Source organism: Pleurodeles waltl, chromosome 10, assembly GCF_031143425.1.
Source record: "Pleurodeles waltl isolate 20211129_DDA chromosome 10, aPleWal1.hap1.20221129, whole genome shotgun sequence".
Classification (NCBI taxonomy): domain Eukaryota; kingdom Metazoa; phylum Chordata; class Amphibia; order Caudata; family Salamandridae; genus Pleurodeles; species Pleurodeles waltl.
Window position 1 is genome coordinate 850523566 of NC_090449.1, and position 24568 is coordinate 850548133.

Consider the following 24568-nt stretch of genomic DNA (forward strand, 5'->3'; position numbering starts at 1 on the left):
TCTATTTCCTGAGCTTGACCTGTCCTGGGCCCCTCAAGCAGCAGCCCAAGAGGAGGGCACCTCTGCAGATTGGCTACCGCGTTACCTGCAGAGGCAGTAGTATTACCTTGCCCATCAGGTAGGGAAACCCCTGCTTGATTGTTGAGCTAATATTGGGATTGACACATTCTGGCAAAAAGCAATTACTTTCCCAGCTTCCCCTTCTAGTCTGTCCACCTTTTCTTTGAGCAGTGACAGCAGGTCATTAATTGTTGCTATAAAGTTACTCCACTTTGGGCCCCCAAAAGTGCCCTCCAAAGGTGGGGGTGGTAATCACTAACCTCTGAGGGGAACGGAGCAAGTGGGCCCAGGTTTTCAGTTGTAACCTTTCTACACCTCCTCTTTTGTTTAGCTGCTGGTGAATGTACCACAGATGTAGAGGCAGTGGCTGCAGTATCGAAGATTGGTGGATATCTGAAGGGCGTAATGCCTCCTTTATTGTAGACCCATGCACCCCTGCAGACTCCCACTCCTTGTCAAAGCCAGTGCCAGCAGTTTGGTCTACAGTTCCTGGTGATCGCACAACCGCTTCACTAAGCCTGGCCCCCCCAAGAATAGGCGTCGTTGCGCCAGATCAGTTTCCATGGAGATGTCATCCACAGCTCATGCTAAGTCGATGGTGGTACATGTTGCCTCAGAAGCTGGCTTATTACTCCAAGTCTTACACTTGCCCATGATATCAATATGATCGCAAACACAGGATCCCCAAAATATAAAGTACACCGTACAGAGATCTCCTCTCCCATGTAAAGGGGCCCCTGCAGGGTGTCCATAACCCGTCACAAAGTGCAGTACTAATGAGAAAGATGGGTGGCCACAATTTCACTGACTTCTTACTTCTTGATCCTCCTGGTACTTATCACAAGAAGGCACCTGAACTCATTTTAAAAACCAGGCCCGGTGGCCAAAACCCAAAAGCATTCAAGACGTTAGAGCAGACAGAATGAAAGGACCTGGGCCCGAAGCCCAAGAGAGTTCTTGGCCCAGTCTTTGCCCGGACACATGCCTGGGTGCGTCCAGCGCAGCCAAACCGCAAAGTTCCTTTTGTGCACCTTCAGGTGCAAGAGATGGCAGGGAGTGGCCTCCTGTTGTGTGGGCTGCTGGGCTGTGTAGTGCGGGGCCATCCGGCCTTATAACAAGTGCCCCACACATCGGTACTTCAAAGTTCCTTTTGTGCACCTCTGGGTGTAAGAGATGGCAGTGAGCAGCCTCCTGCTGCGTGGGCTGCTGGGCTGTGTAGTGCATGGCCCCCTGGCCCAAAACCAATTGTCCTGCGCAGCAGGACTGCGAAGATCCTTCTCTGTGCCTACAAGTGCAAGAGATTGCGGTGAGAGGCCTCCTGATGTGCCTGCTGCTGGACTGTGCAGTGCGCGGCCCCCGGCCTGATAACAAGTGACCCACCCAGCATGACCACAAAGTTCTTTTTTGTGCGCTTCCGGGTGCAAGAGATGGCGGTGAGTGGCCTTCTGCCTTGCCGGCTGCTGGGCTGTGTAGTGCGCGGCTCACCGGCCTGATAAAAAGTGACCCACCAAGCAGGACCACAAAGTTCCTTTTGTGCGCCTCTGGGCACAAGAGATGGTGGTGGGCGGCCTCCTGCTGCGTGGGCTGCTGGGCTGTGCAGTACGTGGCCCCCTGTCCCAATAACAAGTGTCTTGTGCAGCAGGACTGCAAAGTTCCTTCTCTGTGCCTACAGCTGCAAGAGATGGTGGCGAGCGGCCTCCTGCCGTGCCATTGGCTGGGCATTGTAGTGCGCAGCCTCCCAGCCCAATAACAAGTGATTCCCCCAGCAGGACCACAAAGTTCCTTTTGTCCGCTTCTGGGTGCAAGAGATGGTGGTGAACAGCCTCCTGCTGTGTGGGCTGCTGGGCTAAGTAGCGTGTGGCCCCCTGGCCCAATAACAAGTGTCTTGCGCAGCAGGACTGTGAAGTTTCTTCTCTGTGCCTAAAGCTACAAGAGATGATGGTGAGCGGCCTCCTGCCGTGCCGTCTGCTGGGCTGTGTAGTGCGCAGACCCCCGGCCCGATACCAAGTGACCCACCCAACAGGACCACAAAGTTCCTTTTGTTCGCTTCAGGGTGTAAGAGATGGTGGTGAGCAGCCTCCTGCTGGATGGGCTGCTGTGCTGTGAAGTGTGTGGCCCCCCGGCCCGATAACAAGTGCTCCACGCAGCAGGACTGCAAAGTTCCTTTTGTGTGCCTCTAGGCGTAAGAGATGGCAGTGAGCAGCCTCCTGCCGCTTGTGCTGCTGGGCTGCGTAGTGCACGGCCCCTCGACCCAATAACAAGTGTCCTGCGCAACAGGGCGGTGAAGTTCCTTCTCTGTGCCTCCAGGTGCGAGAGATGGCGTTGAGCGGCCTCCTGCCGTGCTGGCTGCTGGGTTGTGTAGTGCACTGACCACCCAGCCAGATAAAAAGTGACCCACCAAGCAGGACCACAAAGTTTTTTGTGCCCTTCTGGGTGCAAGAGAAGTTGGTGAGCAGCCTCCTGCTGAGCGGGCTGCTAGGCTGTGTAGTGCGCGCTCCCCCAGCCCGATAACAGGTGTCCACTCTACTTTACCATATGCCACTGTACGCCACTCAACTCTAATACACTCTGGGGTACACCACTGCACTGTATCCTACTCCATTGTATACTATTCCACTATATACCGTTCGACTGTACGACACTCCAGTCTATGCCACTATATCTATGCTAGTACACTATACGCCAGTAAAGTCTACACTGTTCCACTGTATGCAACTTCACTGTATGAACCTCCACTTTATGCTATTCCACACTGTGCCACTTCATTGTATGCCACTCTACCAGACACCACTCTAATGTATGCTATTCCACTGTATGCCACTCCACTCTACCCCACTGTACTCTACCCCGCTCCACTATATGCCACTCTACACCATTCCACTTTATGCCACTCTAGTCTATGCCACTGCACTGTACACTACTACAGTATACGACAGTACACTGTACGCTTTTCCACTGTAAGCAGCTTCACTGTACAACACTCCACTCTGTTATTCCACTCTATGCCACTCCACGCTATGTCACTTCAATGTATGCCACTCCTTTCTGCACCACTAAGCTCTACACCACACCACTCCACTCTACACTACTCTACTCTAGGCCACTCCACTCTAAGCTACTCCACTCTATGCCTTTCCAGTCTATTCCACTGCACTATATGCCACTCCCCTATGGGGCACTCCACTCTATGACATTCTACTGTATGCTATTACATTCTACAGCACTCCACTGTACGCTACTCCACTGTATGCCAATTCACTTTGCCCTACTACACTGTACCCTTTTCCACTGTACAACACTCCATTGTATGCCACTTTTGTGTGAGCTACCCCACTGTATGCCACTCCACTCTCTCACTACACTGTACACCTGTAACACTGAACATTATTCCACTCTACGCCACTCTACACTACTCCACTGTTTTTCAGTCCACTCTACTCCACTCTGCTCTATGGCAACACACTCTGCCCTACTCCACTGTATGCCGCTCCACCCTACGCCACTTCACAGAATGCTATCACATATTATGCCCCTACAGTTCACCCCACCACATTCTACCCCACTCCATTCTACAATGCTACACTCTATGATATTCCACTGTACAACACTTCACTCTGTCACTCCACTGTACGCTACTACACTACTTCTCTCCACTCCACACTATTTATACTTTTGCAGTGTACACCAGTAACCTCTATTATATTACTCTCTTCGCCTCTCCAATCTACGCCGCACTACTCTACCCTACTCCAGTGTATGCTTTTCAACTGTATGCCACTCCAGTATAGGCCCCTCCACTATACGCTACTCCACTTTGTGCTATTCCATTGCACACCACTATACTGTACCTCACTCCACTCTACACCAGTCTACTCTACAAAACTCCACCATGCGCCACTCTTCTTTACGCTAACCACAGTGTGCCACCCCACTCGAACACACTACACTCTGCACCACTGCATTGTACACCACTTCACTGTACGCTATTCAACGGTATGATCCTCATTTATACACCACTCCACTATACGCCACTCCACTCTGTGACAATCCATTGTACACTAGTACTAAGTACATCACCCCATTTACACCACTTCACTGTATGCCACTCCACTCTACACCAATCCACTCTACCTTACTACACTCTACCTTATTCCACTGTATAACACTCCACGCCACTTTATAGTATGCTATTGCGCTCTTTGCTACCCTACTCTACGTCACCACACTGTACACCAGTAACACTCAACATTACTTCACTATACACCACTCAACTATATGCTACACCACTGTATGCCCCTCCATTCTATGCCACTACACTCTATGCCACTACTGTCAATGCTATTCCACTGTACTCCCGTCCACTCTAAAACACTGCACTCTCCACCACTCCAAAGTATGCTATTACACTGTACACCAATACAGTCTAACCCACTATATTCTACCCCACTCCACTCATTATTCCATTATACAACACTTCACTGTATGCCTCTATACTGTCTGGAACTGTCTTCTACTCCACTCTGGTCTACGATATTTCACTGTACTTATTGCACTGTACCTCACTCCACTCTATGCCACTCTACTGTACGTTACTCTACTGTTCACCACTCCACTCTGCATTATTCCACTCTGTGCCACTTCACTCTATCCTACTCCAATGCACACTAATCCACTGTGTGTCACTCCAGTGTACAGCACTCTGCTCTATAACACTCTGCTCTTCTCTGTGCTATTCCACTGTACATCACTACACTGTAATTTACTCCACTGTATGCCAGTCAACTCCATAACACTCCAATGTATGCTACTCCACTTTATGCCACTTCACTGTACATCTGTATGCTTTTCCACTGTATGCCACTCCAGTGTAAGGCACTCCACTGTACGCCACAGCACTCTACATTACTACGCTGTACCCCAATCCATTCTACAATATTCCGCTAAACACAACTCCACTGAGCTCCATTCTATGCTATTCCACTTCATGACACTCAACTGTATGCCACTCCACAGTACACCATTCTAATATATGGTATTCTACTGTACACTACTCCACTGTACGCCATTCCAATGTACACCACTCTATGCCACTCCAGTCTGTGCCAGTGCACTCTACGTTAGTTCCCTCCATGCTGTTCCACTGTACGCAACCTCACTCTACCGTATTTCACTCCATACCACTCCACTCCACCCTACACAACTCAATTGTATGACCCTTGACTATACGCTTCTCAACTCTATGCCACTACACTCTACGACACTCCAATATATATTGTTACACTCTATGCTGTGGTGAAACCAATTTAGTTTTTATAGGGACTGAGGAGATTAGTTTAGTCCTTTGGCTTGCAGGCCTTTGCCTACACCTAGTGACTTTTAACCTACTTAGCATGCTCTGCTTTAGTCCATTTATGTTATTATTTCTTTTAAGATGGCTGCCATTGTTTATAGTTGTAGAAATGTTTTGATTTGCATTATCAGTGCCACTCTGTGAAGGCGTCAGTATCAACTTCATGGTCAAATGATGTACGCAGGTATTCACATCATGTCCCTATCTCACTTACATGTGACAGGAACATATTGTGCACTCGTTGGGCATTGTTTACAAAACTGCCACCACAAGTCTGCCTCTTTATCAATTGCTTAGGAACATACCTGCGTCAGGGGTCCTACATGATCTGTATAAATACATCTCACATGGACAAGGTTGTTAGAGGGATTCCTTCCAGATGGCATCTGCATTGCACATCACCTTGCTGCAGAAATCAGCATTTGTGTCACCATGGAGTCTGGCCTAGAAACCTCATTCCAAGGTAACGAGGGTGGGAGGGGATACTTCTCATGGACATGGTACTGGCAGATTAGGTTTATCACACGTACCTCTCATTAGGTTAGAGATTAGGTTCTCTATGCTAGTGATTTTAAATTTCATGTTTATTACAAGATGGCGGGGGTCTTTGTATTCACGACTCTCATCTACACAGTTATGCTTCTTTTATTGTTTGTTCTCCTAATCATTGCAGCTCATGCAATTTACCATAGATTGCAGTCTTTTCAATAAACCTATTGAAAACTCCCCTGCATCTCCTTCATTAACTGTTTGTGACTGAGACTGATTGTTAAGGAGAGAAAAGGGTAACTTCCGTTCCACCATGACTTCCCTGAAATGTTGCAATCTATAGTCCATGCGTAAGGCTGCCAGGAATCATCCTTTTCAGTTTGGGTTTTTGATGAGGTACTGCTTTTGAGCAGGGAGGGTTGGGCTGACAGTCGCGACTTTTTTGTTGGAGTGACTTAGGGCCAGATGTAGGTACAAAAAAATTAGCGACTCGCAATTTGCGAGTATGTGCGACTCGCAAATTTCGTGTCGCTAATAGAAATGCAGGTACAATGTCAGTGTACAATTTGTGACTCGCACCCGGAGTCGCAACGCATATAGCGAGTCCGCTGTTTGCGAGGTCGCTTTTTGCGACCGCGCAAAAAACGAACTAGCAATTTGCGAGTGGGTGTCGCAAATTGCGAGTACCATGTAAATTGATTGCAGGTGCTGCAGAACACTCCAGAAACCACTCCAGAACACTCTGGAAACACTTCCTGGCACATAATGATGATATCACAGCCAGGAAGTTTACAAATACACCTGGGAGGAGGGAGGACCACACCCATTTTAAACTGCTGAACTGCAAAGAGGAGGAACAGCAGCTACAATGGAAGAAACTCCTAGAAAAAGAAAACTAAAATTCTCAGAGAAGGAGCTGGAGGTGCTGACAGACGAATGCTGTCAGCACTATGATGAACTATTTGGAAAGGCAGCCCTCAATGTGCCCGAAGCCACCAAAAAACAACTCTGGCAGGAGATCCAAGAAAAAATTAACTCCCTGGGGGTGAGCCACAGGAGTGTGGAAGAGATAAATAAACGGTGGTATGACCTCCGCTCCCGGACCAAGGAGAGGGTGGCTGAAAGGCTCCGGGAGATGAGAGGCACAGGAGGGGGACCATCATCTGTACCACCACCCACACCCCTGGAAGAAAGGGTGGAGGAGACCCTGGAGCAGGAGGCAGTGTCAGGATTTGGAGATCTGGACACCTCTGAGCCCACTACATCAACCGGTGAGTACCATGTGATATGCCTGTACCCTTATCAATGCCATACCCCCACCCACCATGTACACAGGGGCATGCTCAACCAAGATAGCTCCATTTCAGGGTAGCAAACACCAGAATGATGCATCATGGGAAATGTAGTCAAGTAGACAGTTCATAGGCAATTGTTTATTAGGAAGTGTGCAACAGATAGTAGACACTGACAGTCTGTTCCCCATGTCCCACAGGTCTCCCACAAGACACCACCACAACCCACAGCAGCCAGCCCCATGAGGACAGCACAGGAGCTGCACCACTCCCACCTGCACGACCAACACCATCCCTGTGATGTCCACACCTGCTGCAACTGTGTTTCAGGAGGCTGCGCCAGCAACAGGCAGGAGTGGCACAGTAGAGCACACAGGTCAGCCACCGCTGCGCAGGCGACGCAGGTACAGGAGAGCAGGGCTGCAGGCTGCGTCCGGCCGTCCATCTACCACCAACAGCGAGGCGCACCTGCTCCGTGGTCAGCGCCTGCAAAACAATATATTAGGGCGGATTAGTGGTGTGCTGCACCGCTTTGTCAGAAACAACGAGGCAAGCATGCAGCAGCTAAATTCCTGAATAGACGTTATTGCCACAAACACTGGGGACCTAGCCCTGTCCATGAGGGATCTGGTGGCAGGACTACTGGCACAGGGCGAGGGTGGGCGGCGCAGGGACCGTCAGCTGCTACAGAGGCTTGACAGGATGGCCACATCAATTGGCAGACTGGCTGTGAACACCACTGGCCTGTCGAGAAGGACAGTTGGCCTCCAAGTCGAAATGGGCCATTTTGCAGGAGATGTGGCTAGGGGCCTGGGCCGGATCACACACGTGATTGACTTAATGGAGGCACGGCATCTGTCCAGGGGCACAGGGGACACACCCCAGGACAGCGAGGAGGGCTCTACAGTGAGCAGTGTCTCTGCCAGTGACACTAGGGTGCTCCGGAGTGGGAGTACCAGGCAGAGCACTGCAGAACCACCAGGGACCAGCCAGGCTGGCAGGGGCCACCGTAGAACATAGACATAACCCTGTCCCTGATGATATGGCACATGACAGCAATGTGCCCCATGCATGGTTTGCATTTAGATGACCATGAACAGTTAGTAATTGTAAATAGTTGTATTTCTGCACATATTAAATAGTTTTTTTGTTCCACTTAACAAATGGAGTTTTTGGTCAGTAGGTGAGTATGGTTGGAGTTGACACGTACCTTCCAATGTGTTCCCGTCTCAGTCTGCCTTGATTAGCTATACTCCGATCCCCATGATGGCGATGTGGTTGCTCTTGCTCTTCATCCTCAGGATTTGGGTCTGCAGGGGTGAGAGGTAGCTCACGTCGGGTGGCAATATTGTGCAGGATGGCGCATGCGACAACAATTTTGAATGCTGTAATGGGGGTATACTGGAGGGCACCTCCACTGCGGTGGAGGCATCTGAATCTTGCTTTCAGTAATCCGAAGGTGCGTTCAATAAGGTTCCTGGTCCTCTTATGTGCACTGTTGTATTGCCTCTCTGAATCATTGCTGGGTGTTAAGAACGGAGTCATTATCCATGGCCGTAGAGCATATGCACTGTCACCTGTTGGGCACAAACATTACACTGTTAGAAAGTCCTGGTTGGTGTGCACAGTGACCTGTGTGTATGTCTGCAAGGTGTATGCAGCTCTACCTAGGAGGTATCCGTCTCCAAACTCCCCACGTTCCAGGCGTTGGTGTATCCCACTGTGCCTAAAAATGTAGGAGTCATGGGTACTGCCTGGAAATTTTGCAACAATGTCAGTGATGACTGTTAGGGTTTGTACACAGCAAAGAGCATGTCCCCTCTCACTGCACTAGTGGGTTCTGTAATAGCTCCCTTTTAAACTTACTATTGAAAGCCTTTCTTGTTATCTCACCTTCCCCCCCCCCTAGGCTTCTGTGTATGTTGTTTAATGTGCTGTTTTGTTTACACATTGGGCCTTGCTTTTACCAAGGCTTCTTTAAAAACACTCCTCCCTAGGCCATGTGTTAATCCAACTCATTTGCATAATAACTGAAACTCTGCACACCTTTCAAGAACATGTGCAGCATGTGAGGACCACACCCAGCTCTTCAAACCACACCCAGCTCTGCACACCTTCCAAGAACATGTGCAGCATGTGAGGACCACACCCAGCCCTTCAAACCACACCCAGCCCTGTCTATAAAAGGCATCCCCCGAGCCTCACCCAGTGCTTGTGCTCGTCTACCTCCCGCTTACCTGAGAACAGATCCCTCGGCGCTGGCACTCCTGCTCTTTACAGACTTTCATTGACTTCAATGGGCGCAGCTTCTGGCTCTTCCTTCTTCCGGTTTCCGGTTCCTCCTTGCTTCAGCCTCTCTCCTATGAGTAACCTGCAAAAGAGAAAGAAGACAAGGTTAGACTGATCAGTATCTCTTGCCAGCAACAAGTAAGTGCAAAACCTTTTATTACCTGAAAGAACTTTGACAACAATTTCTGGATTCGTGTATAGACAATTTGAAACGAAATACCTTCCACGAACATTGTGATTCAAACTCTTTGTTACAAGAATATTTTGCAGAACTTTGTGAAGCAAACATTGTTTTTTCTCATGGAACTTTTAAGATTCGAACAGTGGAAACCATTAACAGCAAGGCACACAGTAAATCAAGGACTTGCACAAATTACATGCTGTATTTTGATGTAAAAGTACAGTATTTGTTTTATAAAAGATTCTGGAAATGTGGGAAAAAAGTTTTACAGTAATAGAAAACACATCCCAGAGCAGTAACACATTCCAAACCTGGAAACTAGAGACCAGGATCCAAGAGGTACTTTTAGAAGAGAATTTCTAATAAATAAAGGGATAGTCAGGAACCCATTTAGGAATAGGTTGCACTTATCTGTTCTTTGTTTATGTTTCATTAGGCACCAGTTTCTACAGAAGTCAGAAAGGGCCGCAGATTTGTGCAGCACTTCAACAGTGGAAACGCAAGAACGGTGTTGTCTCTCTTTTTTTTATTTTATCCAGTTCCCCCCTTCCCTTGAGCTTCTGTTCTTAGTGCACTGTTTTAAAAACTAGTGTGCTGGAACAAGCAGTTTCAGGGTGGGGTCGGATTGTCTTCAACCTCCATCAGAACTGAACAAGAACTCAGGTGAGCTGGGCTTTGACAGAAGCACAAGCCTTTAAAAAATTTCAGTTCTGGTGGACGATGAATACCAGGGAAGAAATAGAGGGCATTGTCGTCACGGATATGGCGCACGCCCTAAATGAGGACTTGGCTCATAATGAGTCAGTGTCTGGCATCTTGCAACATATGCAAGAGGAAATAGAGAGATTAAATATGGAGAATACCTCTTTAAAACAGGATTTAAGCAGGTATAAATTTAGGGGATCTCAGTGGAACACAGCTTCTACGCCTTTGTTTAAAACCTCCTCAGAGACAGGGGCGCCATCAAAACATACAACTTTGCCTTCCCCAGTTGAGGTTACTGTTAATGTTCCTAATGTTGTGCCCTTAGCAGCACCTGAACGTTTTCATGGAGATAGTAACAAATTCCATGTTTTTATCAATCAATGTCAATTACACTTCATTTGTAAGCCACAACAGTTCCCTACTGATGATACGAAAGTGGCATTCGTCTTGTCTTATTTGGGTGGCACAGCAGCCAATTGGTCAATTCCTTTCGTGGATAGAGATGATCCCATCCTCCATAATTGGAATCAATTTAAACGTACCATGACCAGCCTTTTTGCAAAACACACTTTCATGCAGGCAAGTGATAATGAGCTTTTAAATCTTAAACAAGGTAACAAGGATTTATTGACCTATCTCACTAGTTTTAATCGTTTACTCACCGAGACACAGTGGCCAGAAGAAAAGCGTGTCTCCCTTTTTTATAAAGGTTTGAGAGACGAGTTAAAAGACGCGCTGGCTCATATCGTTGATTTGCCAAAAGACTATTCAGACTTTGTAGATTTAGTTGTGAAATTAGAACATAGACTAGGAGAAAGAAAGGGAGATAAATACAAACTGGAATCACGGTTAACTTTTATTAGACACGAGAAGAAAGACACAGATAATAAACTCCCTGAACCAGAGCCTATGCAAATAGGGACACTCAGAGGTCCACTCACATCAGAGGAAAAAGAAAGAAGGAGAACATTTCAATTATGTTTATATTGTGGCAGGGCAGGTCACTTTGCCAGAGAATGTCCAGTAAAGCCTAAAACTCCACGAAAGGGTGCTGTTTCCTCCACCTCCTCAACTGAATTGGGAAACGATTAAGCTCGACAAGGGGAGAGGTTACTTGTTCGAGAAAACATCTTAATCAAACCTCTAATGCTGCAGCCTTCAGGGTACCGCACATACCTAGACATTTCATAATTCAGGTCGTTTTAATTGTTACTACCCAAGTGAGGCATTCTCTCCCTGTCCTACTGGACTCAGGCGCGACAGGAAATTTTGTGGATAATAAGTTAGCTGAAATCTTAGGACTTCCTATGTGCCTAAAGCCTTGTCCAGAAGCAGTATGTGCAGTGGATGGGTCAGAATTGACCTCTGGATTAATCACAAAACAAACAAGTCCACTTGTTATGGTCTGTCAGAACGGGCACACAGAGGTGATTAGCTTTGATCTGATAGATACTCCTAATTTTGGTTTGATTCTCGGGGTACCCTGGTTAACAACTCATAACCCAAAAATTGATTGGGTGAATAGAACTGTTACTTTGGATTCCTCTTTCTGTAGAACCAATTGCTATCAAGAAGCAGGTACAGAACAGAGCACAGTATTACACTGTGCTAGTGTTACACAAGATGAACCAAGTCTCCCTCCTGAATATTCTGACTTTTAAGACGTCTTTGATCCAGTAAAGGCTAGTGTGCTGCCCCCACATCGGTCTTATGACTGCCGTATAGATCTTATCCCAGGGGCCCCTTTACCTAATAACAGAGTATATGCTTTGACTGACGAAGAAACCAAATACTTAAGAACCTACCTAGATGACCTACTACAGTCTGGGTTCATCTGTCATTCCACATCTCCGGTGTCATCTCCACTCTTTTTTATCCCGAAGCCGGATAAATCCCTGCGCGCGTGTATCGATTATAGAGGACTAAATAAGGCTACAATAAAGAATAAATATCCTCTTCCTCTAATACCTGTGTTGTTGGATCAATTAAGACATTCTACTGTATACACTAAACTAGATCTGCGGGGAGCTTACCACCTGGTCCGAGTAAAAGAGGGGGATGAGTGGAAAACAGCTTTCAAGACAAAGTTTGGTTTATTTGAGTACACAGTAATGCCCTTTGGGTTATGTAATGCCCCTGCGGCCTTTCAGTTCTTTATAAATGAGGTCCTACACGAATTCCTGGACGTTTGCGTCATAGTATACATAGACGACATCCTCATTTACTCTAAGAACTCAGAAGAACATACCCAACATGTTCGTGCAGTATTATCAAAGTTAAAAGAAAATCATCTTTTTGCTAAGTTAGAAAAGTGTACTTTTAATGTCAACAAGGTGGACTTTTTAGGATACTGCCTGTCACCTCAAGGAATAACTATGGATGTAAAGAAAATCAGTGCTATTGCTGATTGGCCAGAACCATCCTCTGTAAAAGATATTCAGAAATTTCTGGGTTTCGCCAATTTTTATAGGAGGTTTATTGCACATTTTGCAGACATTGCGGCCCCAATAACTACCTTGTTGCGGAAAGGGCAACGATTTCTTTGGACTGATGAGGCGGCACACGCCTTTCAACTCCTAAAACAAAAGTTCACTTCAGCCCCAATTCTGAAACATCCTGATCCTGACTTGCCCTTTTTTGTTGAAGCGGATGCTTCACAAGTAGCTTTAGGAGGAGTTCTCTCTCAACGAGATGCAGTAGATGGCCAGTTACATCCTATAGCCTTCTATTCCAAAAAGTTATTGCCAGCTGAACAAAATTACACTGTGGCTGAAAGGGAACTACTAGCTATCAAAGTAGCCTTTTCAGAATGGAGGCACCATTTAATGGGAGCCAAGTACCCAGTTACAATCTTTTCTGACCATAAGAACCTACAGTTTTTTGGATCACTTAAAGCACTAACACCATGTCAGATGCGCTGGTTAAATTTTTTTAGCACATTTGACTTTGTTATAACCTATAGAGCAGGTGCACAACAAATTCAATCTGATGTGTTATCTAGATACGGACATACCTCAGACATGAAACAAGATAAAATAGGAGAACCCATTATTCCTCCCCAAAAGTTGTTGGCACCAGTACAACAGAAGGATTTCATCACAGATCTATATAATGCACACATGCAAATAGCACCTCAGGATTGGTTAAAGGATTCCCATAACACAATACAACGAGGTTTATTGTATCACGACAACATGCTGTTAGTGCCCACCTCTGAATTACAAACACAGGTGATAATTTGGCATCACGCCTCACCCTTGGCAGGTCATCCTGGTTGGGTAAAAACCCTGGAAAATGTGCAAAAACACTTTTGGTGGGACACTATAAGAAAGGACATTAAGCAATTTGTCACTACCTGTCCAATTTGTGCAAGACATAAATCCTCTCATAAGGCTCCTGACGGCTTGTTAATACCAATGCCAACACCCAAACAACCTTGGCACACTGTGAGCGTAGATTTTATTGTAGGTTTACCACCTGTAAAATCCTTCACAACAGTGTTGGTTATAGTGGATTTTTTATCTAAAATGGCACATTTTGTACCATTACGGAAATTACCCACAGCGGCAGAATTTGCCGATATTTTTATAAGGGAAATTGTGCGTTTACATGGTTTGCCAAGCAAAGTGGTTTCAGACCGAGGGAGCCAGTTCAACTCCAGATTTTGGAAAAAATTATGTGAAAAACTGAAAATAGATGTGGCCTTATCCACTGCTTTCCACCCAGAGACAGATGGACAGACTGAACGACTGAACCAAACCTTACTTCAAATGCTACGTTGTTTATTGGCTGATTATTCTAGTGAATGGTTGGAAACTCTCCCTGTAGCAGAGTTTGTTTATAATAATACTGAGCATTCAGCTCTACTTTGCTCACCATTCTATTTCTTGCAGGGGTATCATCCAAGAGCTATACCCATTTTGTTAGAAGATTCCCTGTTGCCTACAGTAACGGATAGACTAACGAGGTTAGGTGACATACAAGACAAAGCCAGGAAACATTTATTAAAGTACAAGGAAAGCATGAAAAGACAAGCAGACAAACACAGGTCTGAGGCCCCAATGTATAAAATTGGTGACAAGGTATGGCTCTCCACAAAGAACCTAAACATAGAGGGATCCCGAAAGCTGCAACCACGTTTCATTGGACCCTTTAGTATAACTGCCATAGTAAACCCGGTAACAGTAAAATTAGATTTACCAAAAGAATATCCAGTACATACTACATTCCATGTGTCCTTGCTTAAGCCGTACAACTCAAAAACCCGACCTGAACCACCACCTCCACCCATACCAATTAAGGGAAATCTGGAATATGAAGTGAAAAGCATAAAAGACTCAAAAAGAATTAGTGGACGTCTGTTTTATTTAGTAGAATGGAAAGGATATGATGAATCTGAGAATTCATGGGAACCAGCATCATATGTACATGCCCCACAGCTGATTAGACTGTTTTATTTAAAAAAATCCAGGAAAACCCCGTCCTGTAGGAGGGCCTTTGAGGGGGGCAACTGTTAGGGTTTGTACACATAATGGGCGTCACAAACAACCTGAATATTGAGTGAGTGGGTACACTTTCTGTTGCGGAACAGATGTTCCAGGTTTGCAGGGGGGCATATTTGAATATGTGTCCCATCTACACATCCTATGACATGGGGAAAGTTGGCAATCCGGTAAAAGTCCAGCTTGGTGCTGTTAATTTCTGCCTCATTCCTGGGTAGGTATATGAAGTGAGACATGTGTGTGAGTATGGCATCTAGGAAGGCCCTGAGGAACCTTGACACTGCACTTTGAGATACCCCACCTGCCACAGCAATGACCCCCTGATAGCTCCCTGAGGCCAAGAGGTGCAGTGAGCATAGCACTTGCAAATGCGTAGGGATGGCGCAGCCGCGCAGAGTCTGGTGTTCTAGCTGTGGTTTTAGTAATTCAATTAATTCTAGTATGGCTGCGCTGCTAAGGCGGTATTTATCGTATATCTCTTCCTCAGTTTGCTGGAACAGAGTCTGCCTTGTTCTATAAATCTTCTCCTGTCTCTGGCTACTCCTCCTCCTCTGCTGGGCTGCGTGGACTCTCCTCCTCACTGCTATCAGGTATATCTCCGCCATCTTGAGTAACCCCGATGCCTTCTGGGTCTCCTTTTATACTTTGGTAATGGTTACCACCTGCTCTGAGTTAGTGGTAAATGGGACATGCAAACTGGGCTTTTTGCGACTAGTCGCAATTTGCGAGTTGCTATTGCATATGGTTTGCGACTCGCAAATTGCGACTTGCTATTTGCGGGTCGCAAAATGGGGTCGCACATTTTGCGAGTCGGTAACGGGTCGCATCGCTTTTTGCGAGTCGGAAATGGGATTTTTGCATCCCATTTCCGATTTTGCACAGTCGCAAATAGCGATTCGGGCCATTTGCGACTCGCAAAACTTTGCTACATCTGGCCCTTAGTCGCCTAGAAACAAAAGTGCTGTCATCCCTAAACCAGCAGTCTCACCTAGGAGCGAGAGTCCAACTATGACAATGTGACTCCACTCTACGCTTTTGTGCTGTATGCCAGTACACTTTACTTCACTCCAGTGTATGCCACTACACTATATCCCTCTGCACTCTATGCTACATCACTATTTGCTATCACACTCTATCACACTACATTCTATGCCACTCCACTCTTCTCCACTGTGCGCTTTTCTATTGTACGCCACTTTGCTGTACCACATTCCACTCTACTCCATTCTATGACACTATACTCTACAAAAGTACACTTTACACACTCTCCTCCACTCTACTGTACCACCCTCAACTTAATGGCACTCCACTCAATGACAATAAACGTTATGATTTAGAATATAATGTTATTAAAAAACACTGAGATGGTTAAACCTTTGTTGTAGTTAGGAAATTTGTATTTATTCTTTCCATCCAATCCAAACATAAAAATACACAACAATTAGAAACTCTTCACTTACAGTTATACCTTAAATTTATAATTATGTACCACCTTTATATTAATATAACTTTATTTATTCGTTGCCTACAAACAGAGGTTAAAGGACACAAAAGTGTACATTTCTACCTTATACCTTCAATTATGTATAATTTATGCAACTCCTTCAAATTATTATAGCTCTAAATTAAGTTTAACAATTTCTCATTTTTCATGAAAGCAACGGAAAGCCGGAACATTCTGAGCATTACATGAACAGCTTCAAACATCTTTTACCTTAACCACTGATTTGTTTAATTGTTCTTGAAAGCCAAACATTCTATTGGACTCGGTGTTCATTGTTACCTCTACCTTGCTGGCAGAATCTTCTAAACAATTAACTTTCATATACATATTGTACTGTTTAAGAAATTAAAGTCTGCTTTTTCTAAAATTCTGCATTATAAACTACTGAAATAAATGATTTTGGCTTCTTTTAACATAAAAAAATTGAAAGAGCATAGTCCACTATTTCACATATTGTTTTGAATGAACATGTGCTTGATTGAAAACAGATATTGCACAGGAAAATTGGTAATATGTAAAATGTCCCACAGGCTATCTTGAGGATCAGGAGACATTTTCAAAATATGCACCTTTTGGTTTACAGTTCCACCCCAATCCCTTCAGGTAATATTGGATAATATTACAGAGTTACCCGTTATGCATTCTCTTTATGTTGAGCAAAAGACTTACAAATTGAGGTTATATTTGATCTGAACTATGTGTGAATAGTTTTTTATATTTACATTTTCTCTTAGATCAGGGATGGTTCTTCCATTGATTCTTCTTTAATTGGAAAATATTGTGGCCAATCTATGCCTCCACCTATCCGTTCTACACAGAGATCCCTCTTTCTGAAGTTCGAAACGGACGGCTCTGCTTCCTACTTGGGCTTCATGGCTCAGTTTTATTCAGAGGTCAAAGGTAAGGGAAACTAGTATTTTTTTACATCTACACGTAGCTGAACCATTAACTTAGATTCTCGTGAGATGAAAATGTTCAGGTATTTCATTTTTCATTGTTAGTTGAATGTGACTTGACATTTAATATCATAAAATCTAATTGGTCTTTGATGGATTGCTATCCTGAGCAGGGCATATAAGAATCAAGGCTAGAGAAGCTTAAGATCCTAAGAGTGGCCCAAGGTCAAGAAGCAATTCAGCGTGACTCACACCAACAGCACATAATGATATTTCTAAATTATACCATATTTGTGCAGAAATCATTTGAAGAAATGAAACATAAACTTAGGGTCATGGAGATCAGGTACATGTTACTCTACCCTGCTAACCTCAGATTTCTTTGAGGGCAAAGGCTCTTTCACTGCCTGAAGGCAGCCTGTGGGTGTACAGGATACACCTGCTTCCAAACTGTTTCATGCAGCAAATAAAGAACAATACAAGCATCAGGTGGCCCCTGACGCTCATGGTCACAAGAGAATGCAGCAATACCAGAAAAGTGTCAAACCAGAAAATGCACTGCTCAACCTAGAGTGCAGGAGAAAACTGGCAAAACAGTACTGAGATTGTATTTCTTCAGAGACAACCTTGACTCAAAAGGAGTCCCTCTAACACCTTTGCATGGACTTGGGTGATCCAGAGGGCAATGCAAGAGACAACCATTTGGTTGTAATGATTTAAAATGGCCCAAACTAAACACCCCAGAATCTCTGCCTCTAAGCCCTCCTAAAAAGACCCCTGCTTTGTTTGTCCAATATTCTCAACAGATGCCTGACTACCACCCACACGAATCAGTATCAAACTTTGACATTTCTGGTATGTACCACATGGTCCTCTTCCTACAATGTGTCAATCTTATGATTTTGTCCAATTGTGCAAGGGCAATGCTTCCCAAGCACTTTGCTTCATTTGTTTGTTAATTGTTTACCAGCTTAAGGTGTATATCTGATTTACACTGGACAGGTGTGGGAATGCCTGTCACCTGGGGAACTCAATATCATGTATCAGAATCGGGCGACAGATACATCTTGTTGAAAGTGTATGGTGGGGGAGCTAGGTTTGATATTTTTGTGTGTTATTCAGATTCCATTTTATGTTCTACTCTTTTTCTTTCAAGTTGCTAGTAATCGACATTTCCAGGAGAGTTACTCTCCAACCCTGGATCCCCTTAAGATGTATGTGCAAGTGAGCCTTCCATATTCTAATCCTTGCCTGTGTAGTTTTTGTCCTAGGATCTCAATGGCCTGAACAACAAGATAAAATGTGGGGCAGTACTGATGTCTGCAAAGCAGCATGCACTCAACCTCTTCCTTCTGTAAAGAAACTGTCAGACTCTGTTAAGCATCTGTATAGTATAAGCACTAACCTGTGAAATCCAGCCGGCGGGGACAATGGTGTGAACACAGTCCGACCCTCCCCTTTGTGTACTGAATGAGGAACGGACTTTGCTGGTCATCAGGAGTGCGTCCATGGGAATGTGGGAGTGAATAAAACAAAGAAACAACAGCTTACATGCTCTCGGCAGTCAGGAATGGTCTCCCTTGGTGGATCAGCTGGATACTTCTCCAGGAAAGCGGGTGAGAAGAGGCCACTCTAATGGTGCAACCTATAGTCAGTAGTAAAGGAGACAGAGGGAACTATATAAGGTGTATGCTTTTGTGTGCATCCTCTAGCATCCTTACATGCACAAAGAGAGTGTTGCACGTAATGGATGAGATTAAATAGGAGGTTGGAGTCTCACCCCTAGAAAACACAGTAGATGCGAGAAGGGGGAGTGCCATTCCGATCATTCTCTTAAGTGTCCCCTTTTATGGCACCTGGGGGCATTACGGGCATGATGTCTGTGCCTTTAAAAGGGCCATAACAGTTCTCCCCCTCAGAGACCACCATCTTGGTGGTTGAAATGGTTTTCAGGGATTCTGCACATGAAAACGTCTTAACACGGCAGGGCAGTGAACATTGTATGATTGTATGATCGATCCCATGATCGTTCTTGCGGCCCAAACACCTTCCAGTCTATTAGATAAAATACCTGGCCCCTCTTCAGTTTAGAATCCAGGATCTTGTTGACCTTATACTCCAACTCCCCCTCGACATCTACAGGGGAGGGTTTTATCCCCCTTCTTGTATTAGGCTGACAGGGACAAAGGAGGGACACATGGAACACAGGGTGTTTATGCCAAGAAGGAGGTAGGGAAAGGCTCATTGCCACAGGATTGATGACCTAGGTTATTCTATTTGACCTATGTATTTAGGTTTTAATCTGTTATTTCCTTTTAGAATCAGATTCTTCTTAGCTAGCCATACTTCATTCCCCACTTGATACGTTGGTTCAGCTGACCTTTTCCAGTGTGCAAACTGCTTCCCATCGATTTGTGCCCATTCCAAATGGCTTTTTGCATTCTATAAGGCTGAATGAAGATGTTTGTGATGTTCTTACACTGATGGATGGTTGTTATGGGCAGGCCATTGGAAGGGGAGAATGTTGGGGTGAAAACCGTTCAGGCAGTAGATGAAAGAGCAACCTAACATGGAGTGTTCGGCATTGTTGTAGGGGAATTCTGCCATCCAGAGGAAAGTGCTCCGTTCTCTCCTGTGCTGTACATCAGGTACCGAAGATATTGTTGCAAGGTCTAATTCAACCTTTCTGTTTTCCCATCAGTTTGTCGGTGATAACTAGTATAGAGCCTGGCATCAATGTGAATGGTCTTGTATAGTTTCTGCCAGAAACGGGCGTGAACTGTGTTCCTCTTTTGGTAATGAGGACTGATGGAATGTCATGCAGTTTTATAATGTGTTGCAGCAATACACAAGCGAATTTGGTAGCAGTGGGGATTTTGTTCAGGAATATGAAATGTCCTATCTTTGTCAAATGGTCGATGACTGCAAGGACTACTATGGGCCTGATTACGATTCCGGCGGGCGGCGGAGGCCGCCCGCCAGAATTCCGCCCTCCATAATACCGCTCCGCGGTCAGAAGACCGCGGAGGGTATTATGAGTTTTTCCCTGGGCTGGCGGGCGGTCTCCAAAAGACCGCCCGCCAGCCCAGGGAAAAACTCCCTTCCCACGAGGATGCCGGCTCGTAATAGAGCCGGCGGAGTGGGAAGGTGCGACGGGTGCAGTTGCACCCGTCGCGTATTTCACTGTCTGCAAGGCAGACAGTGAAATACATTTTGGGGCCCTCTTACGGGGGCCCCTGCAGTGCCCATGCCGTTGGCATGGGCACTGCAGGGGCCCCCAGGGGCCCCGCGACTCCCCCTCCCGCCATCCGGTTCCCGGCGGGAGAACCGCCAGGAACTGGATGGCGGGAGGGGGAGTCGGAATCCCCAAGCCGGCGCAGCAAGCTGCGCCGGCTTGGAGGATTCCTTGGGGGCAGCGGGAAACCGGCGGGAGACCGCCGGTTTCCCTTCTCTGACCGCGGCTAAGCCGCCGCGGTCAGAATGCCCCGCGGGGCACCGCCGGCCTGTCGGCGGTGCCACCGCGTCCCGCGGCCCTGGCGGAAGTAATCCGCCAGGGTCGTAATGACCACCTATGTGTCCCTCTCTGAGGGGCATTTCCACAATGGAAAACCACATGGAAACAGTATGCCAGGGATTTGGGGCACCAGGATGGGTTGTAGCAGTGCAATAGGTTTCTTGGGTTCAGCTTTTCCTTGGGAGCACACACCACATGTCTCCACATAACGTCTCATGTCTTGGCGTAATGTGGACCACCAGAAATGTAATTTGATGGATGAGATAGTCTTGTGTATGCCCATATGTCTGCTGAGCATTGAAAAATGTATCCAAACCATTACTTGGTGCTGCAAGGCCTCGCTGGGGACATATAATGCCTGACACTGGTACAAGAGATCCTCCTTCTGAGTTCTGTTTTTTGGATCCTCCTGTATCCATGCACAAGGGTCCATGGTTTTTACGAGAGCCCTGAGGTGTTCTAGGAAACCATCAGCAGTCCTCAACACCACATTAGCCTCTTCAAATGTTGATGTTGTTAGTATCAGAGGGGGATCCTCACTAGAGAGCTCAGAGTCTTCTGCTTGGGAAGTGCATCCGCCTCCCCATTTTGCAGCCCATGATGATACTTGATCACAAAATCATAATCCAAGAAGAACAACGACAAATGCAATTGACAGAGAGTGAGTGCCTTGGCGGTTTTCAGGAACTGCAAGTTAGGATGGTCAGTGTAGATCTCTATGGTATGTTCCGCTCCATGAGTTAATGCATTCACTCTTCACATGTGCGCTTCATTGCAAGTCGCTCTTCGTCTGTGATGCTGTAGTTGATTTCACTTGGCTGAATTTCTGTGAGTAGAATGGCACAGGGTGTAACTGGCCTGTGTCCGAATGCATTAGAGAGAGAATACCCCCCATTGCAAACTGCGAGGCATCTGCTTCCACTATGAAGTGGAGGTGTTTATCAGGGTGCCGTAGAATAGTGCTTGGATGAATCGTGACTTCAGTTCTTGAAAGGCTTGCTCCAAATCTTCTGTCCATATAAAGAGGCCCCTTTTCACAAGAGGCTTGTAATGGGTTGTAATACCTTTGAAAAATCCCTAATAAAACGTCTATAAAAATTTGCAAATCTCAAGAAGCTTTGCAACATCTTGATGTTGGAGGGGTATTACCACTGGGCGATTGCTGAAATGTTTTGGTCGTCCATTTTAAGTCCTCCTGAGTTTATCACGTAACCCAAGAACTTTATTTTCTCCACACCAAACAGGAACTTTTCTGGCTTAGCGAACAATCTGTTCAACACTGTTCTTACATGGTTGGTGAGTTTCTGGGAGGTCTTGTAATAGATTGAGATATCAGCTATGTATATGATGCAGAAGATATCAAAATACCCTCTCAGGTCTTCATGCATGAAATACTGGAGCACTGCGAGGGTGTTGCACAGCCCAAAGGGCATAACCTGGTATTCGAACAGGCTGAACTTGGTCCTGAACATGGTTTTCCATTCATTCTCTCCTGCACATGAACCAGGTGATACCTTAGCCTCTTTAACGTGATCCATCATAACTGGGATGAGTGCAATGGTTACTTGCTCTTTATGACTACACTATTGATGGCTCTGTAGTCGATACAAGGCCTCAGATCCCCTTCTTTCTTCATGATGAAGAAGAGAGGAGATGAGGCAGGAGAAGACAAAGGGTGGAGGAAACCAGAAGCCACATTCTCTTCTAGGTACTCCCACAGGTGTTAAGTTTCCGGTTCCGTCAAGGCATATATGCAGCTGCATGGGATGGAGGCACCTAGGATGGGGTCTATTCTGCAATCATACTCCTGGTGAGGAGGGACCTGATGCGCTTCATGTTTGTCGAAGACTGACAGATAATCCAAATAGACTGAAGGCAAGGTCACCATGCTGCACACTGGTGCTTGAACCCCACTGTGTGTCAGATGTTTCACAGGCGTCCTTGATTCTTGCACCAGGAAAGCTAGGAGTTTAGTGCAGTACTTTTTGCAGAACTCTGAGTTCATGGTAACTGAACTGGCCTACCACCACATCGTGGGATCATGTAGGGTCAGCTACGACATAGCCAGGATCCGTTGGAAATGGGGTGCATCAGTTATGTCAAACTTATCCTTTCTGAACTGCATGAGAACTGGGCCTGCATAGTACCAGGCAGGAACAGAGATTAAAGCAGTACCATCCACTGCCTTAACTGGTTCGGGGAAACTCTTCTTTATTCATGGTATACCTAAACTGTGTTCCTTCTGTTCCTTATCGTCCCACCTCAAGGACACATGTAGGTTTATATGAGCCACAGATACTTGTGCAGTGTTGGTTAGGACAGAGGAGATCACATTGTTTTCCTTCTTTGAACAAGGGACCTTATTCTTCCTTGGGATCATCAGTTTTCTGATACCTCTACCTCCTCTGTCCATTAATGAGTCATGGCTTGGGCTTTTCCTAGAGGTTTTGTTTGGGCCCGGCATTCCTCGATAAAATGGTCACTTTCACCACAATACATGCAGAGCCTAATTTTACACTGGTTTGCTCTTCTACTTACAGGGGTCTCCTTATACCGTTCACCTGCATGGGATCCTCCCAGTTTGTGTTCCTAGGTCCCTCCTCCGATGCTACTGTAAGTTGGGCAACTACGTCATTCACTTCCCCCCAGTTCTTGTCACCCCTTCTTTACTGCATGTGTGAGGCAGCTGTACAATTTGGGCCAATACATCTTTCAGCTCACTGCATAGACTCTGGTAGAACAGAGACGTTCGTTTCTCCATGTGCCAAACCATTTCCACCAGTAAAGGGTTAAGTGTAGTAATATATGTCTTAAGATTCTGGGACCTCTGTTTCACAGTGATTATCTCACGATCTAAAAACAATAAATGTGCCTTTCAGTCAAACAGTCTTCGCATTTCTCCAGAGAATGCAGAACAACTATACAACAGTGGGTCATCACGCTATATCAGTGGGATGGCCCAGCTTTCAGCCTTCCCCCAGATATGACAATACAAATGTGGTTTTGGTTTGTTCATCTAGGAAAAAAGCAGGATTACATAGGAAGTGAAGTCTGCATTGAATAAGAAAGATACCAAATTTCTTTGAGTCACTATAAAACTTTTCAGGCAAGGGTAACAGTACCTGGTTAGCATGAACCATGTGTATTGGGTATGAGGGAAGCTGACATGGTGGCAAGGCCCTGTGGAGGGCAGTATATCCCTGTGGTCTTGGCCCTTCCTCCCATGGGTGATTGCATTGTGGCGTTGTCTGATGACGTGCCAGAGGTGTGTTGAGGTGGAGGCAGTGTCCAAGGTTTCAAATGTGCACCACTACCCATTCTACTGACATCTGCCTTCCCTTTACGTGACAACCTTGCTATCTCTCTTTGTATAGATTCCAATTATTTCCGTGAATCCTGGCTCACAACTTGAGAAGTCTGTACTTCCATCTGCAAGCCATTGATAGCTTCCAGGATGCTAGTAAGCACAGCATTGGAATCCATCGCTCAGGCCAGCTACCTGTACAGTATAACCACTAACCTGTGAAATCCAGCCAACAGGGACGATGGTGTGAAGACAGTCCAACCACTCCCCTTTGTGTACTGCCTGAGGTACAGACTTCACTGCTCCTCAGGAAGCGCACCCAAGGGAATGGGGGAGTGGATAAAACAAAGAAACAACAACCTATGTGTTCTCGGCAGTCAGGAATGGTCTCCCTTGCTGGGTCTACTGGATACCTCTCCAAGAATAACGGGTGAGAAAAGACAACTCCAATGGTGCACCCTGTAGTCAGCAGAAAAGGAGAC

At 45.8% G+C, this 24568-nt stretch overlaps 1 protein-coding gene across 1 annotated transcript in view; it reads left to right on the forward strand.

The window, feature by feature from the left end:
* Positions 1-24568, forward strand: part of CUBN (cubilin) — a 1111275-nt gene that overhangs the window by 199780 nt on the left and 886927 nt on the right. The window contains exon 20 of the mRNA XM_069211549.1: positions 17107-17272. Coding sequence (XP_069067650.1) covers positions 17107-17272 — 166 coding nt within the window. The remainder of the gene's footprint in view (positions 1-17106; positions 17273-24568) is intronic.